This window comes from Pimephales promelas, chromosome 2 (genome assembly GCF_988280905.1).
Source record: "Pimephales promelas chromosome 2, fPimPro1.hap1.1, whole genome shotgun sequence".
Lineage (NCBI taxonomy): Eukaryota > Metazoa > Chordata > Actinopteri > Cypriniformes > Leuciscidae > Pimephales > Pimephales promelas.
Window position 1 is genome coordinate 1,198,947 of NC_142770.1, and position 17,771 is coordinate 1,216,717.

Below are 17,771 nucleotides of genomic sequence, written 5' to 3' on the forward strand. Positions count from 1 at the left end.
TGAACGTATTAATGTATTAAATGCATTGCATTTTTTGATCGGATACATCAATTATTATAATACACATAATTGTTAACAGCATAATACATACTATTAAAAAGTAAGATTTGATTTTTAGTCACCAGACTCTTATTTTGTCGGTCGTTCCCCCACAATGCACTCGCACCGGAAACAGTCTCTGGCTGTGTGCTGCAGGCGAGGGCAGAAAGAGACGCTGCTGGGCGCCTCCCCTTCCCCAAACCAACACAAAAAACTACAGAAAATAAGCCCGTGGACAGCAGAAAACAGCCTAGAAAGCATCGGACGGGGCTTTGGTGTCACATCGGGCCTCTACGCGGACAAATCCGCTCCTGTTGACCCCGTTCGAGCGGTTTAAAGTGAAGTTTGACTTCAGTTTCACAGGTGAGTCGCGACAAAACCCGAGATTCTCTGGCCGCGTCCCCAATCCTAGTGTGCTACCTACCTAGACCGCTTGTTTGAGCCTCGACAAGAGTGTGTTAGTGATGTTCTTCAGTGCTGTCTAAGTAGTTGGACGCTCAGTAGGGATTGAGAAGTCTGTTATGATATTCTGCATGTCTCTGTGTGTGTGTTTATATGCAGTTGCTGCTTCTGTATCAGGTTTCTCTCTGCCTGTGTGTTGTGCTTCAGCTTTACTGGGAAAATCCTGACAACAAATAATAAAGACAAAAAAAGAAGAGTTATGTGTCTTTAAATGTGATTATTAAATCGTGCTAATGAATAAAGCATGTAATGAGTTGAAGACTTGAGTTTTGGGCAGGCTTCATGTCATTAGATTTTACTTATATAGTGTATTTTTGAAAATTAATGTCTTTATTATTGTTGTTGTTGTTTAATTATTATTTTAGACAGTTTATAAAGAGTAAGAATGAATTTATTCTGACTATCTATATATATGTATGTGTATATATGTATATGTATATATATAAAAGTTGGTTTTAAGTTTTACATTGTTATTTTGATTTATTTGTACTAAGTACAAATTTGTCATTATTGTTTATTTTAAGGACGAGAATTATTCATTTTTTCTCACCTTTGTTTATGAATATCAAGCATTAAATAGTTCTGATGGTCTTAAAATCATCTTTATATGCAAAATATTAATTCATTTGTTTTATTTTCCCCGTAGTTAATTAGTATAATTTTATTATTAAATAGTAATGATTATTGTTAAGTTTAAGGACAATTATTTATTTATTTTGGCATTATTTTCATAATAAATAATATGCTTAAAATGGTTCAGATGGTCCTTGAAATAATCAGAAATTATCCTATATATATATATATATATTATTATTATTATAATTAAGCAAACTGGTTAAAGAAACAATAAACTATATTTTGCATAAATTAGATGGTTTGCATTTTATTATTATTTATTAGTACTAATTATTAACATTAAACAATGCTAATTAGATTTATTAATTTTAAGGACAACAATTGTTTTTAATAAGTATCAAGCATAAAATGATTCTTATGGTCCTAAAAATCGTCTGAATAATTTTATGCAAAATTTGTTATTATTTTAAATAGTAATAAAATATAGTTAATTTTATGATAATTTTATCATTTTTATTATTATAAAGTGGATCTGATGAATAATCAGAAATCCATTAATATAAATGCATTATTATTTTATATAGTAATTAAATATTATTTTATTGTGATATTATTATTTTCATGATAGTATTCGAAGTATAAAGCGAGCCGTCTGGTCCTAAAATCAAGCAGAATTTTTTTTCTAATGCAAAACATATATATTTTTAATTTCTAATTCCTTCATGTATTATTTCCGTGCTAGCGTAGACCGGCCGCCGCGCAGAATGTGTTTGTGTGCTGTTGTTGCGTGTGCGTCGCTCATCTCTCCGTTGTGCTTCCCTCTGCTCTTCCAGCTCTAACTCCTCCTTTTCTTTATCTCCACCTGCAAACGTTCCCACTCTTCCCTTCTTTGCTCTTCTCCTCCTCTCGTCCTGGACCATGTGTGATAATGGGGATCTGGAGGACAAGCCGCCCGCTCCGCCCGTGAGGATGAGTAGCACGATCTTCAGCGGCGGCGGGAAGGATCACGCGCTCGCAGCCAATCACAGCTCCAAGCCTCTTCCCTCGGTGCCGGAGGAGCGCAAGCGCAACAAGATCATCTCCATCTTCTCCGGAGCCGAGAAGGGTGCGTATCAAAACGTACTTTTCCACTCACCGGACTGTTTGGCCACTAGATTTTGTGGGTTACCGACCATTCAGAACTACTACTAGCTAAAAAATAAATAAATAAATAATCTGATGAACTACATCACAGCTTATATTTATAAAATTTGGATTTCATGTGTAGGGAATCTCGGGATAAGCTCAGATACAGGGAATATAATTTTAATAACCAATCATGAAACGTGATCGGGAATCAAACAAATGATAAAATTACCCGTAAGGGAATGATGTATGATGAACGATTGAATGCCACGAACAATTGTACTATCAATAATCAATCACACGAGGATCAACTTTCCTGTTCTATTACCTAATACCTTTTTAAGTCTCAATGCATTTGTAAAGCACGTAGATATGATCGCAACATTAAAACCACTTAACTGTCAAACGTCCCACAGGTGGGACGTTTGCCACTATATTTTTAAAACAATAATATCTTAGTAAATACCTTAAGTAATATTGACAAACTATATATCATTTGAAAGCTTACAATCTCGGACTTTCCATATTTGGTGACTGATTTTCAAAATATATTACAGAGGAGCCATAATTTATCAATATGCAACAAGAATATTTTCATACTCATAAGGCGTGTTCAGACCTTTATTGTAAAATAGCAGTAAACATGAAAAATCATGAAAAAATGGTAGATACCTCAGTTTTTTTTCATGCCAAAAGTTCAAAAGATAGAATCCATTCAATTATTTTGGAAAAAAAAGGTCTGAAAAGTTTGTAATATCAAGAAAAAAAATAATAAATTCACCATTTGTGACGTGGCAGCTAGCTATGACTTACATGCGTGTTCTTTGTATGTGTTTCTTAGAGGTTCAATTCATATCAAAATCTGCCAAACTTCCCATGCTACTCCTGAATAGGATCTCTACTTCAGAAATTGTATGAAAATTGTGAAAATAATGGTTCATATCACTCAAAACAAGAATGGAAATGCAGGCGCCCTTATATGGGCAGTAATGGAGTCTGGTTGTGCCCTAGTGAAAAAGTTTGGTACTGCGCTCAAACAAAATCTTACTGAAAGCTCATTTTTTGAGATATCAACCTAAAATTTGAAACACAACTTGTTCAGATTTTTGGCTTTGATCTTTCTGCCATTTTAGAGTAGCCCAGGTTTTGAAAATATATATTTTATGTAAAATATGAATAATTAATATTTTTACATTGTACATTTCCATAAACTCAAACTTCTATAACTTTTTTTCTGTTTCACTTTCTTAATTTATTTCACTTCTACAAAAATCTGCCAAATGTCTTCTTTAAAACGAGACCAATCATATGTCTATATTCCAAAGCATTCTTGAATTACAACCATTTAAGTTCGAAATGTGCATTTTCATGTCTATTCAAAAAGGGGGGGGGGTGACAGGGACTTTGAAATGTGCACTGTGATTCGATAGCGGTGTTAATAACATTAATGTTGGTTGGGACCTGACGCGCATTTAATAATAATTAGCAATATTGTTTGTCATGATATTATACGTGCAGTTTTTAGGAACTGGTTTTAATTTCAGAGGCTACCTAGTTCATTTGTAAACTTTTAAAAATGCAATTTTCACAACAAATATGATCGAGAATCATGACAATGCACCTAAATTACTCGATAAAATGTGGATGTTGAAAATAAGTTTTACACAGCTGCCTTAAGACATTTCTAAGTGCTTTTTACCCCCGTCGTCATAATGTCAGGGCTCATCAAACCCACAGACCGACGGCGAGCCGTGAAACACACTTTGGCTTTCGTGTCTGCTGTACGTCTCGTGGTCTCTGGAGATGCATCACCTCGAGTCACGCTTCGCTCGCATTAGCGGCACATCTCAGAGACGTGTCATGTTTTCTGGGTCAGAGTGAATCTCTGAGTTCTGATGCTCACGTGGTGTGTGTGTGTGTGTGTGTGTGTGTGTGTGTGTGGCTTTCCAGGTGGCCGAAGGAAAGACAATAAAGAGCGGCCGGAGATCTCGCCGCCCTCAGACTTCGAGCACACCATCCACGTGGGATTCGACGCGGTTACTGGCGAGTTTACGGTCAGTATACGTATTCTATCAGCAAATATAGCCTAAATAATGAGTTATATTAATTCATATTTAATTGTTTTTATATATATATATTGATTATATATTATTCCTGCATTATTTTTTTTACTGGATAACAGTTTTGATAAGAAATTTCGATAATCAATGTTTTTAAAAAGGTTTCAATGTGGAAATTCTTAGGATTGATTGGATTTTTTTAACATGAATTTGAAAGATTTTATGAAGTTGTTATTGTAATGTTGTAAGATGCTTAGTTTGTATGTTTTTTATTTATTTTAGCTTAGTAAAAAATTTCAAATAATGTACCCAATTTAAAAACATAGCTTTTATTAAAATTCCTGTCAAACATTAAACGGAAAGGTTTTATGTACTTGTAATGTGTTATTTCTATCAAAAGATTCGATATAGTTGTTATTGTAAACGTTTCTGTCGCATCACTGTCATTTTTTACCCAGCTGTCCTAACAGTGGAGGAGGGGCGGGGCAAATACAAATTTCGTCTTGTACGAAATCATTTAAAACAAGAGCCAGAGAAAATACGTAACTATCAACATTTGTATAGACCTATTCAATCCCTGTCACTCTGGTGCTGAAGTATGGCTTATTCATGTTGCTCTACGGTTGCTACGGTGTTGTAAATGGTTGCTAGGGTGAGGCTAGATTGTTTCCTAATAGTCTGGGCGTGTATCTGGATATTTAAACACTACTTTCCAGTCTGAGTCAAAAGAGGTTCTGATGCAGAGATATCCCTCTCACCTTTTTTCAATGGAAGTCGTCTAATGGGTGGTTGCTAGGGTGCTGTAACTGGTTGCTAGGGCGTGGCTATGTCGATGTTGCATCACTGCTTATTGGCTGCTTGCTGTGCGAGTCAAATGAGCTCACCCACAAGTCTCTATGACATTCTCTTACAAAGATATGATCCCACAAACTTCGTGTCAATGTTAATTGTTGGGAAAGATCCCGGACGAGCCCCCATTTTTTTTTTTTTTTTTTTTCTTCTTTCTCCTTTGTCGCACTTTACGAACCGGCCGTGACCCAAATCTAAGAGACTTTTCGTCCAATATTTTCTCAGAAAATGTACAACAATTTCTTAAAGGGATAGTTCACCCCAAAATGAATATTCTGCCAGTAATTACTCATTACTCATGTTGTTCCAGACTTTCGTTCATCTTTGGGACATAAAAAGTATCTTAATTTGGTTCTGAAGATAAACGAAAGTCCCTACAGGTGTTGAACAATGTGAGGGCGAGTAATTACTGACAGTTTTCATTTTTTGAGTTTTTGAACTAACCCTTTAACAGAGAATTTTGAACCTTTTTGGCCAAATATCGTAATCATAAGATTTTAATGTACAGTAGAAACGATGCATAACCTAAACCAAATGCGCCATTTGAATTGGCAGAAAAACTAACGTCTGATAGTGAGGTGTAAGTGTGTTTTCTCCGTGTCCCGCAGGGAATGCCGGAGCAGTGGGCCATATTACTGCAAACCTCCAACATCACCAAATCCGAGCAGAAGAAGAACCCGCAAGCCGTTCTGGACGTCCTGAAGTTCTACGACTCCACGGGCAACGGCCGGCAGAAGTACCTCAGCTTCTCCTCAGGTCTGCGGCGCGCCGGCGCTCGTGCTGATATTAGTCCAGTGTCACGTCATGTCGTACTGACCGCTTTTCTTGTTTATGTGTAGAGAAGGACGGATTTCCCTCTGGTGAACAATCGGTATGTTATTTTACACTCATTCAGATGCTGTAATAGTTTGTTTCACAAGTTTTATTGGTTTGTTTTTTATATAATTTTTTTGCTCAGCTCTGAAAGCTGAATAAATTAGCTTTCCGTTGATGGTTTGTTAGGATAGGACAGTATTTGGTCGAGAACCAACTATTGAACATCTGGAATCTGAGGGTGCAAAAAAATCTAAACATTGAGAAAATCCCCTTTAAAGTTGTGCATTTATGTTCAAGATTGTGCTGCATCCTCTCACAAAAATACATTTTTAATATATTTATGTTAAGAAATTATCAAAATATCTTAATTTTCTATTGTTTTTTGGAATAAAAGAAAAATCGATATTTTTGACCCATGCAACGTATTGTTGGCTATTGCCACAGATATATCAAGTGCGACTCCTGACTGGTTTTGTGATCCAGGGTCACATATAAGTTTTTAGTTTTGGATTCTCAGGTTTAGTAACTTTGTCTTTTTGTATTTTTTTTTATTAGTTTTTAGTTGTATTTCATTTTTTTATCAACCGTTCTTTTTAGCACATCAAGTTAAACTAAATAAAGTGAAACGTTGCCTTGGCTGAAATGTAAACCAGTGGTATTTTAGTATCTTATAGTTTTTATTAATATTTTGAATGGGTCTTTATTTTTATATTTTCTGTTTTAATTGTAATTTTTGTTAAAGTATGTTGTTTTGTTGTCACAAAAGTTTTTGTTTTTAATACATTTAATACAGTTTTCATTGATTTTTATTTCAGTTTTAGTTATTTTAGTACATCACGTTAAACGAAGTAATGAAACATGTTGGCAACTAGCTGATATAAAGTAAGTTTTTATATTTATTTTATTTAACAGTTTTATGGTTTATTTTTATTTTAACTTAGATATACATAAATAATATACACTTAAACTTATTTTATATGCACGTTCAAGTAATGTATAGTAATTTTTATATTTAAAAAATTGTTTCTTGTTCTTTTTCATTTTTATTTATTTTAATAAATAAACTAAACAATAAAATATGTTAGCAACTAGCTGAAATAAAGTAAATGAAATTTTTCATACTTTATTTTATTTCAGTTAACATTTATTTTATTTACAGCGACAAGATTTTTTTTAACGATTTAATTTAACAATAAAAACCCTAAATAAACAAACTTTATTTAACTTATCAACTTTCATTTCTTTTAAGATAATGTTTATTTTATTTTAAGCTACAAAAATTCTTTTACAGGTTTTTTGACTAAGCCTGGTCTTTTCCGAATATAATTACACTGCTTTCCTTCCCTAAAACCTGCAGCCTGTCAAGAAAACACCAGAGCCTTCGTCCCCAATCAAAGCGGTGGATGATGATGAAGATGATGACGATGAGGAGGCGCCGCCGCCTGTTGTCGCACCTCGACCAGAACACACTAAGAGCGTAAGAAATTAAAAAACTCTTTTAGTGTTGCCTGTCCATCTATATATCTATCTATAGTAATATAACTGATTAGTGTGTCATCAAGATACTGTTTATGATTTCAGGTTTACACTCGCCCCTCTGTCATCGACCCGCTCCCTCCCCCCGTGACCTCTCCAGACAGCGAGGTCGCGTCCAAGGCCACCGACCGGCAAAGACCCAAAAAGGGCAAGATGACCGACGAGGAGATCATGGACAAGCTCAGTACGTCACTTCATGCGTAGTTCTTTGTGCAGTTTCTCTTTTTTTTGCGAGACTCAAATCACGTGTTTGTTCTCCGACAGGAACCATCGTCAGTATTGGAGATCCAAAAAAGAAATACACACGATACGAGAAGATCGGACAAGGGTAGGGCGGAGAGTTTTGAACAACATGTTCATTGAATGGAGATTAATAATGGTTTCTGTCCACAGAGCTTCAGGAACTGTGTTCACCGCCATCGACGTTGCCACTGGACAGGAGGTAATGCAAACGAGAGAGGAATGCGTTTTCTTTTCTTAGTTTTTCCACATTCTCATCATTACGATGCGTTTCTGTCTCTCAGGTGGCCATCAAACAGATCAACCTGCAGAAGCAGCCCAAGAAAGAGCTCATCATCAATGAAATTCTCGTGATGAAGGAGCTGAAAAACCCAAACATTGTCAACTTCTTAGACAGGTAAACGTTCTTCAAGTAACTTCAACTGGCCTCCAGTCCTCCTCAAAAAGTTGACGTTATTAATTGAAAACTCGACAAGTTTCAAAAACAAAAATAGGTAATCGATTTTAACTGCCTTTTTATTTATTTATTTATTTTTTGATGTGTTTTACGTTTACAGATAATACAGGACACAGAACATGTGGGATGCTTGGAAAAAGTTTGCTATTACTTACAAGCGCGTCGTTATTAGTTGTGTAGTGACGTGTGCCAGATATGAGCAATACGCTGTATTTAATATATCATGAGGATCACAAGTTGCGTATTTGCGCTAAATCCGCACAAATTTGTCGTACAGGAACTTCCCCATCAAAGTGAGTAAACATCGTGTTTTGACAGCGTTTCCCGCCAAATTTAATTTGATTTTTTTCTTTTTCGTTCAGAAATATCGCTGACTTGTGCGTCTCAAGCGCCTCTTTACGCTCGTCCTGTTAGGTGTCCGTGGATTTGCCTGTATTTTGTGTTGAAAATTAGAGGCAGACCGATATTATCGGCCGATATTAGGCATTTTCCATAATATCGGTATCGGCAGTTATAAATGGCCGATAAATCAATATTTAAAAAATAAAATAAAAACGGACGAAACACGCTTTAATCATCTCTCCTTGGCCTGTTATATTGAAAATATATGTTTTACAATTTGCAGTATGACGTTATCTATTGCTAATCATAGACTAGCTAACCACAAAGCTAGCTAATGCCGCTATCATCAGTGGAAGACCGCTAACGTTAACATTAATGAGCTTGGAAACCACAATGAACTTTTTCTGCCTAAATAAAGTAATGATTACTGTATTTATAACTAGCATATCTCTAGTTACAGTCAAGTTATACTTGCGAGGAGTGAACATTTAGACATAGAGAAAAAGTATCAAACGTATCTTGTGCAGAAAAGTTAGCTTTTCTTTTACACGTGTGTGAAATCCAACAATATTTAATAAAAAAAAAATATCGGCCGATATATCGGATTTTAAAACCCAAAAATATTTGTATCGGTCTCGGCCTTCAAAATCCTTTATCGGTCGGGCTCTAATGAAAATGTTAGCGTCTTTACACAAGGAAAATCGATTTTACAATCGATTCAATGAACACTAATCTCTCGAATCGAACAGGAGTGACAGCCCTAATGCTAATGAGAGTGTTAAATGTGTGTGTGTGTGTTGCAGTTTTCTGGTAGGTGAGGAGCTTTTTGTAGTGATGGAGTACTTGGCCGGCGGCTCGCTCACAGATGTCGTAACAGAAACGTGCATGGACGAGGCTCAGATCGCCGCCGTGTGCCGAGAGGTGCGTTGAAGCCGCTCGCTAGATTTACAAGTTTATGGGGAAACCCTGATGATGGCGCTTAACTAATGACCTTCCTCTTGTGTGTTATCATCTCCCAGTGTTTGCAAGCTCTGGAGTTTCTGCACGCTAATCAGGTCATTCATCGAGACATCAAGAGTGACAACGTGCTTCTGGGAATGGACGGTTCTGTCAAGCTCAGTATGTTCTGCACTCTGGTTTTCACGACTTTGCCTTAAGCATGAAGTTCAGTTCGAACGCTGAACAGAGATGTCGATTGTGGTCAGGCACACACTCACTGAAAGGTGCCGTCACACGTGCCCATGTTTGGTTTAGCAGCTCGCTCTGAACAGTACGTCTCTTGTGAGCCAAAACTAGCTGACTAAAGAAACAGAAAAAAGGCTGTTAACTATAGATGTGCAAACAGAGTAATGACAGATATTCAAGTGAAAAAAGTACCCAACAGCACTTAAAATGCAAAAATTTGAAGAGATGTTGTTAGTATTTTGACGTACGCTGATAATGTTTAGCATCATGTTCATCATCTCCACATTTCTTCACCCTAGACATTCATTGTGAATCAAACTAGCCCTAAACTAATCAAATCTGTGATTGGCTTGATGGTAAATGGCATTTAATTAGATGCAAATGAAGACATGAAATGAGCAAAACAAACTTCTAAGTTGGTTATGAAACAACATTTTTGTCAATTGTCCCATTTAATTGACTCAATTCGGGTTTTATGAGCAATTTTCTCACGTTTCTTAAATGCAGCCGATAACTTCTTCAATCCATCCCATACTTGTTGTCATTGGCCTCAAATATGGCATCTACTGATATGATGATGATGATGATGATAATCTTTATTCAGGACACACAAGATGGTCCATAGCCCTATACATATACCATAATATTACAAAGTGCATTAAAAAGAAAAAGAAGAGAGAGAGAGAGATAACAAAAGGAAGAAAAAAGAACAGAGTTCTATAAAATGACTACACAGTCAGTATTCTACAATACATACAAAAAAGTGTTCAAATGTTAACATACAAACTAAAACGCCAATGATTCCACAAACCAGAAGTGAACCTAACAGCACTCAATGCCGGATTCACTAGTGTTTTGATGATGCTGTTATGTGACTCTGCTAGTCTACACATACATTTGTACATGAGATTCCTGAGTACAGCGGGACATGTGGATACGTTAACACTTACACACATTTGACTCGCACTGCCCCCTCGTGGCAATTTAAGCAGCAACCGCAACCCATCATTATATGCCACCTTGAGTTTCTGCAGACTACTTTTTTTATAACGCCGCCACAAGTGAGCAGTGTACATCGGAGTACAAAAAGCTTTAAAAAGTCTAATCTTTACAAAAAGTGAGCACATATTAAATTTGCGATTCAACATATTAGCTTGTGCATATATCATACAGTACTGTCTATGAATGTCCCTATCATCAGACAGGTCATCAGTGATATAATGTCCCAAGTATTTGACCTCATCACACACTTTCAGTAAAGTACCAGACAGATAAAATGCAGGAAATGAAAGTTTACTATCCTCCCTGCTTCTAACAATCGTTATATTACTGTTCTTGGAGTTGTAAGTAATGTCAAAGTCCAAACCATATTGGGAACAGACCCTTAGTAGTTGTTGGAGACCAGCACTATACGGACAAAAAATGACCAAGTCATCCGCATACATTAGGTGGTTAATAACAGTGTCCCCAACCCTACAGCCTGTCCCACAGCTGTTTAACAGATTTGATAGATCATCCATATAGATATTAAAGAGAAAGGGAGATAGAATGCTTCCCTGCCTAACTCCATTACCTATATTAAATGAGGCAGACACAGCATTACCCCACTTCACAAAAAAAGACTGATGGGCATACCAGAAGGCCAAGATTCTCACTAGATATTTAGGGGCCCCTCTGTTGTACAATTTGTAGAATAGCTTCTCATGGTTTACCCTATCAAAGGCTTTGGAGGCATCAATAAAACACAGAAAAATAGTTGAATTATGCCTATTATACAAATCTAAAATCTCCTTCAGGGCAAAAATACACATGTCAGTGCCATGCTTGGGTTTGAAGCCAACTGATACTAATATACTGATACAAAAAGGTACTTTGTCAAAAGCGTAGAGATGTATGAAGCACAAGTCACTTTCAAACCAAGTAGCTTTTTTTCCGTTTGAGGAATTGATGACACTCCCGATTGCAAGGATTTCTATTGGAGTGAATGGATTTAGCTCACGAAAACTTTCTATTGTCTCTTTCGCAGCGGACTTTGGCTTCTGTGCCCAGATCACTCCTGAACAGAGTAAGAGGAGCACTATGGTGGGCACGCCATATTGGATGGCTCCGGAGGTGGTGACGCGCAAAGCCTACGGACCCAAAGTCGACATCTGGTCCCTGGGCATCATGGCCATCGAGATGGTGGAGGGAGAACCGCCGTACCTCAACGAGAACCCACTGAGGGTATGTTGGCGACATTAGCCGCGTTTCCATTGCAGATTTGCGCAAAACTTTTCCGATGCTTTGGAAACGTTTGCAAAATGGCGGCGTTTCCATTAACCGATGTTACGCGGCTAAAACGTTGGTTTATCCAACGCTATCTCACGAGCAATTCGTACGAATTCGACGCATGATTAAAAAGTGTCTAATTCGCACGACCTCGTTTGTACGATTTGTCTAAACCCACGTGATGGTTAGGTTTAGGGGCGGGGTAAGGGGTAGTTCATTCGTACGAATTCATACGAATTGGCCAATTTGTAAAATATGTACGATTTAGCAAAATCGTACTAATTCGTACGAGTGACGTCGTACGAATTAGACACTTTTTAATCATGCGTCGAATTCGTACGATTTGGTCGTGAGATCGGGTTGGTATATCGCAGCCACTGGACATTATTATTAATGGAAGGAGATGTGTGTGTGTGTGTGTGTTATCCAAGCATTAATGGCAAGGAAAGACTTTTATACTGAGAGAGGCTCATATTTCTGCTTCAAGATCTTGATTGTGGCATTTTTTTGAGGTTTAGATTCCAGCATTCATGTAATACTTATGTCTTTTATATAAAAAATATTAAATTAAATTAAATTTATTAATTAAATTTTAATAAAAAACTCTGTAGTATCCAAACATACTCATGCGAGCGTAAAAACTTGTTTGCGATATATGGGAGTTTTTTGCGAAATTGCCTTTTGGGCGTTTTTTCAATTTGCGCAAATTAAAGGGTAACGGAATTGTTGCTTTGAGTACGCAGACAATGCCACTAACATCTAGGGCTGCCCTCGATTTAAGCCATTTAGTCGACTAATCGCTCATTTATATTAATAAGCCATAAATCATTTATAAAATACAAAAAGCCTAATTGGCTAATAATCTTTCTTCCTCAGGCGCTCTATCTGATTGCCACCAATGGGACTCCAGAGTTGCAGAGTCCTGAGAAGTTATCGCCCATCTTCAGAGACTTCCTCAGTCGCTGTCTGGAAATGGACGTGGAGAAGAGAGGTGGAAGCAAAGAGCTTTTGCAGGTAAACCAGCCAGCAACTAGAACTAGCGATTAGGTTTGGGGATCGAAAATTGATTCCTGAATTGAGGTCAGGAATCGGATTTTAATTTCTATTCGGACTTTAAAAAATTCAACGGCGAGACGTTTTTCTGTGCTCGCACACGTTCGAAGTGTGTGGCGTGTGTAGCTATGGGCAAACAACAAAAGACAGAAAATTCACTCTGAATAACTTATTTGTATATTTTACTTGTAAAGTGCAGTGTTATTTTACATGTGATTACAGTTTCTGAATAACTGAAAATATTAAAACACTATTTCAAATTTGCAATTGCTAATTTTTTTTTTTATTCTTTTTTACTTGTTCTCTTTTAATTACTTGCCTTTTAATATTGCTGGAGATTTATATTAGAAAATGTATTTCAAATTTAAATTTATACTAGTTATTTACCAATGGTATTTTTAAACCAAATTTTAGCCGACTCCATTGATCATCCTTCTGTCTCCTCAGCATCCCTTCCTGAAGCTGGCCAAACCTCTCTCGAGTCTCACTCCTCTCATTTTGGCTGCCAAGGACGCCATGAAGAACAACCGCTAGCCTCCCGCTACGAACGAGCTGTGCCCGAAAGCACCGCGAACTGCTGAACACTCGAAATCTGTGCCAGGCGTTTTTACCAGTGTCAACGACATATCCATGTTGCCAAAACAAGCATTTAATTTGGGTCTTTGCCTGTTTTTAACCCTGTATTGGCCGCTGTGGTATTTGGGGGTATTAGATGTCCTCCTGCTCTCATTAGATTCTTGTTGGAACGGTCTGTGTTTTATGTATGAACTCTTCCACTCTTTGGCTCCTATAGACCTCATATGCTCCATAGTTGATGACACAAATCAATCTTGGTGATTTCTGATCCAGCTGGAGACCTTTTGTTAGTCTTTCTGTAGCCAGAATCACGACTGAAAACTGTGTAAGCCGACTCCTGTTCTTGACCCGAAGGGAAGAGCACCTTACTGATGCACACCAACTGCGAGCAGTGAATGATTTTTTTGTAGTCACTCGTGCCTTTGTTGTTATTCCAGCAAACACCTTTATACTTTGTCTAAAGAGGCAGATTTTTGCCATTTGAACTTCCTCTAACCTGAGACGAAACTTTCATGTGATGAAATGTGTATATGACGTACTTCGAAGAAGCGTAGCATTTCAGTTGATGTAGTTAACCGAAAGCAGGACACGTAGATTAGATGTGTATGTTTGTGTACACGAACACTTTCGCGTCGTTTTAGTAACTAACAGTTTGTTATGAAGTCAATCCAGTTGTCGATAAGTCATGATGTGAGAACTATTTTTATGCTTTTCAGTCACTTGTTTTGCAAGTAAAAACTGAATTCCTGCAAATTCTGTGAACGATAGTCATTGCAACATTGTGTACATCTCTTGTTCTTCATTAAAAGAGGACTTGAAACTTGAGATTAGAATAAACTCTCTCTCTAGGGCTCTTTTGTAGTCTGTTTAAACCTTCTTGTGAGTTAATGGGGTCATTCCTGTTATGAAATACCATTTGAGCTCTTTGATTTGTACAACTAAATGAATATGCTTGCATGTGTTGAAATGTAAGGATTTTTCTTTAAAAGGTTTTAGTAGGTTTTATAAATATGTTGATCAAGCTCATAAGTGCTTAAGCTTGACCATATTTACAGTATTATTTGATTAGTGAGTGATTTTCAGAGGTAATTTGCATTGGAATGTCAACTTGAAGCTATTTTTAACCTTTAATGTTTTTAATATTCGTCTTTTATGCTTTTGACTTTTCTTTGAATTTGATATCTAGATATGTTTCATCTAACAGGGTGTGGACTGTTTTAGAGTGGGTCAAACTAATATCATAAATCATTAGGAAATTCATCCAATCATACTTGTTTTTTAATCAAAAAAGAATTTCTGGAGGTTGATATCATTAGGAATCTAGCTTTTTTTTAGTTTAAAACAACATCTGCTCAAAGTAAATTGACTTTAAATTCACTTGTGTTTTTGATGAAAGAAAACGGGGGCGCTATTTTCTTTCGCGCCGCAAAAAAAAAAAAAAATACAAACCTCAACGGTCGCGCAAGCCGGTCAGGATCGAGGCGCACGCACGAGTATCATCATGAAGACCAGCTAGGATCGAAGTCGATTATCTGTTTAAAGTTGTCCATTCTTATCTTGAATTCACTCCTGAAGAAAACGCTAAAGTTATTTAAGTAATTTGCCGTTAAAATCAGCTTTTGGGTTGAGATGGAATGCTTGAATATTACGGGCGCCTGAGTACGTTGGTGAGTACGTAACGTTACCTGAAAATGTTTTGTTCGAAAATTATGTGGCCAAGTTGTGTGTTAGGCTTTTCTACTATACAAAGGTTTTCATCCGTAAGATTTTCATCTTCGTTTCATAAAAACGTAATTATTTTTTTGCTCAAGTTGTGGTGCGTACGCAAAAATATGGCCTAGGCCTATTTGTCGTTTTAACGATGCTAGTACTCTTTAACTCTTGATGTATAGTATACGTCAATGCTCTTTGTTTTAAGATACGTTTCTTGCCTGCTCGTGTTCGACCGATCGGATAGCATCGATGATCGGTTTTATTACGACTTATTAGGACTTTATTAGTATCTTGATTAAGTTGTTGTATAGCGAGCTCAATCTCAAGGTAAGTTCTCCCATTAGGTCCACCACTAGAGAAATAACAAAAAGATTTATTTTTACTTTTCTAAAGTTGAGTTTTTAACTTGGGTGTCAGCCTGTCAGATCAGCGGAAGTTTCCAGCACATCTTTCAACCTTAATTTGACGGAAACGACGTGTTTTCTTTTACTAAACATTCAAACTATATGTATATTAGTTTCTATTACAGCAGGATTTCTTGAATATTAGCAGTCATACACTTTTAAGTATCCTAAAGCTTAAGTTTGCTGATTTGATCAAATTGCGTAGGTTATTATATTGAGCTGTCAAAATCTTGGTCTGTTTGTGAAAACCATTCAACGAAAAATCACTGTTGGCATTTAATTTAGTGAAAACCTTAATCCAATAGATGAATTAATGTAATACGCTTGAGAAGTATATTTGAAGAGTTCAGATGCAAAAAGCCTCTAAGTGCCATTTGAAATTTTCTTCTAAAATGATCATTTTTATCAAGCTTGTATATTTAAGTTCAGTAATTTCACTGTGAAATTTAAGTGAAATTACTGAACTTAAATATACAAGCTTGATAAAAATGGTCATTTTAGAAGAAAATTTCAAATGGCATTTAGAGGCTTTTGCATCTGAACTCTTCATTTATCTTTGGGTTGGAGCGCCACCTAATGGTTGTTTACTAAACTCAGTCCAAAAACGTTTCTCTGTAAAGATAGCTTGACTTTTTCCTCACAATTTAAGCAACTGTCTATTGGTCAGGGACTCCAGTGTTTAAGTTCAGGGACATTATGCTATTCTTTGTAAGTTGTATTCATGAATTCTTAAGTTCATAAGTCGTTCATGTATTCTTTCTCTTCTCAAAGGGAGCTGTTGGGACATTGAGATGTCTGTTGGAGGTTAGTATTTTTGGGGTTAGTCCTCTTGCCTAACTGAGATTTATAGTAATGGATAAGCTGTGAACATGTTTTGTAATGGGTAAGCTGTGAACATGTTTTTAGTAATGTGTGTTTAGCTTATTCTGTTACAACACAAAATGTCCCGAGCAAAAGACACCATCATGCGAGCATTGGTGGTTCAGTGGTAGAATTCTCGCCTGCCACGCGGGAGGCCCGGGTTCGATTCCCGGCCAATGCAGTAAATGTTTTGGAAGATTTTTTAGACGCTTACAAACAAATTCTTTTTTTATTTGTGTTCAAGTGTGTGATTTTGTGACCTTATATAAACAGGTTGTCAATGTTCTGACCGCTCATTAATCCATAACCTTATGTATCCATATGACTTTCTGAGGAGGTACGATTACATTTACTGTTCTAACAACAAATATTGGATCAAATTGCATATTTAGTTAGATATTGTGTTAATTTCTATTTCAGACCCTGCTTAGAAATAAAGAGTGATTCAACGTAAGGGATTCGGATCAGGAGCCCTCAACATAAGAAGTGCTGCGATACAACCTGAAGGTAAGATTTGAGTTAAAACAGTCTTATGTTGTCACTAAAGTTTAAATGTCAAAACAAAATCTTTGGTAACGCTACCTTTTACAGTCCAGTTACTCATGTAAACACTATGTACTTATTTTAGTAACTACAATTACTGGGTAATAACTAGTACTAACCCTGAACCTTGTACTTACCTTATATTAGCCAGTACTTTCTAGGTAAGTACACTGTAAGTACAGTACTGTAAAAGGAAGCGTTACCAAATCTTTAAACAAGCTAAAATCCGACATCGACATCAACGGCTAGCGTTGAAAGCGTCTGTGAGACTCGTGCCATCACTCCTCGTTAGTATAGTGGTAAGTATCCCCGCCTGTCACGCGGGGGCCAGTCGCGCGTAGGTGTAGAGCGCTGCCAGCCAATAGGAACGCAGGAAATTTCAGGGAGGCGGGCCAGAAAAAATACACAAAATCATAGGTTCGAGTCCCGTCTCGACCACAAATATCATATTGTATCTAGATTAAAAAATGATTACAAATTCATGTCAAGTACGATTTACATATAATAAACTAAATTTTTTCTGAAAATAGAATAAAACTTTTAAGATTTGTTTTTGTGTAGGATGTACGAAATGTCCAATTATCTCAATAAACATTTAAATTATAATAGGGTATAGTTCTCTTTTAATATAGAAAATATTTGAATGTGAATAATTGTAAAGAACAT

The 17,771-nt window shown here is 36.6% G+C and overlaps 1 protein-coding gene and 1 non-coding gene across 3 annotated transcripts; both read left to right on the forward strand.

Moving 5' to 3' along the window:
* The first annotated feature begins 99 nt into the window (after nt 1-99).
* Nucleotides 100-14,409, forward strand: pak2b (p21 protein (Cdc42/Rac)-activated kinase 2b). Of its 2 annotated transcripts, none has more exons than XM_089133478.1 (15): nt 100-402; nt 1,911-2,182; nt 4,153-4,256; nt 5,720-5,867; nt 5,951-5,982; nt 7,285-7,404; nt 7,509-7,647; nt 7,728-7,791; nt 7,857-7,905; nt 7,988-8,100; nt 9,306-9,423; nt 9,522-9,621; nt 11,714-11,910; nt 12,832-12,969; nt 13,456-14,409. In XM_089133478.1, the coding sequence occupies exons 2-15, from the start codon at nt 1,996-1,998 to the stop codon at nt 13,540-13,542; spliced, it is 1,596 nt and encodes a 531-aa protein (XP_088989604.1). In that variant the 5' UTR covers nt 100-402; nt 1,911-1,995; the 3' UTR covers nt 13,543-14,409. The 2 variants fall into 2 exon arrangements, with proteins under 2 accessions (XP_088989604.1, XP_088989608.1); XM_089133482.1 differs by having other exon boundaries at nt 170-402; nt 2,020-2,182.
* Nucleotides 14,410-16,672: 2,263 nt separating this feature from the next.
* On the forward strand, nt 16,673-16,743 carry trnag-gcc (transfer RNA glycine (anticodon GCC)). The gene has a single exon. It is a non-coding gene; the product is annotated as a tRNA-Gly (tRNA).
* The last annotated feature ends 1,028 nt before the right edge of the window (nt 16,744-17,771 follow it).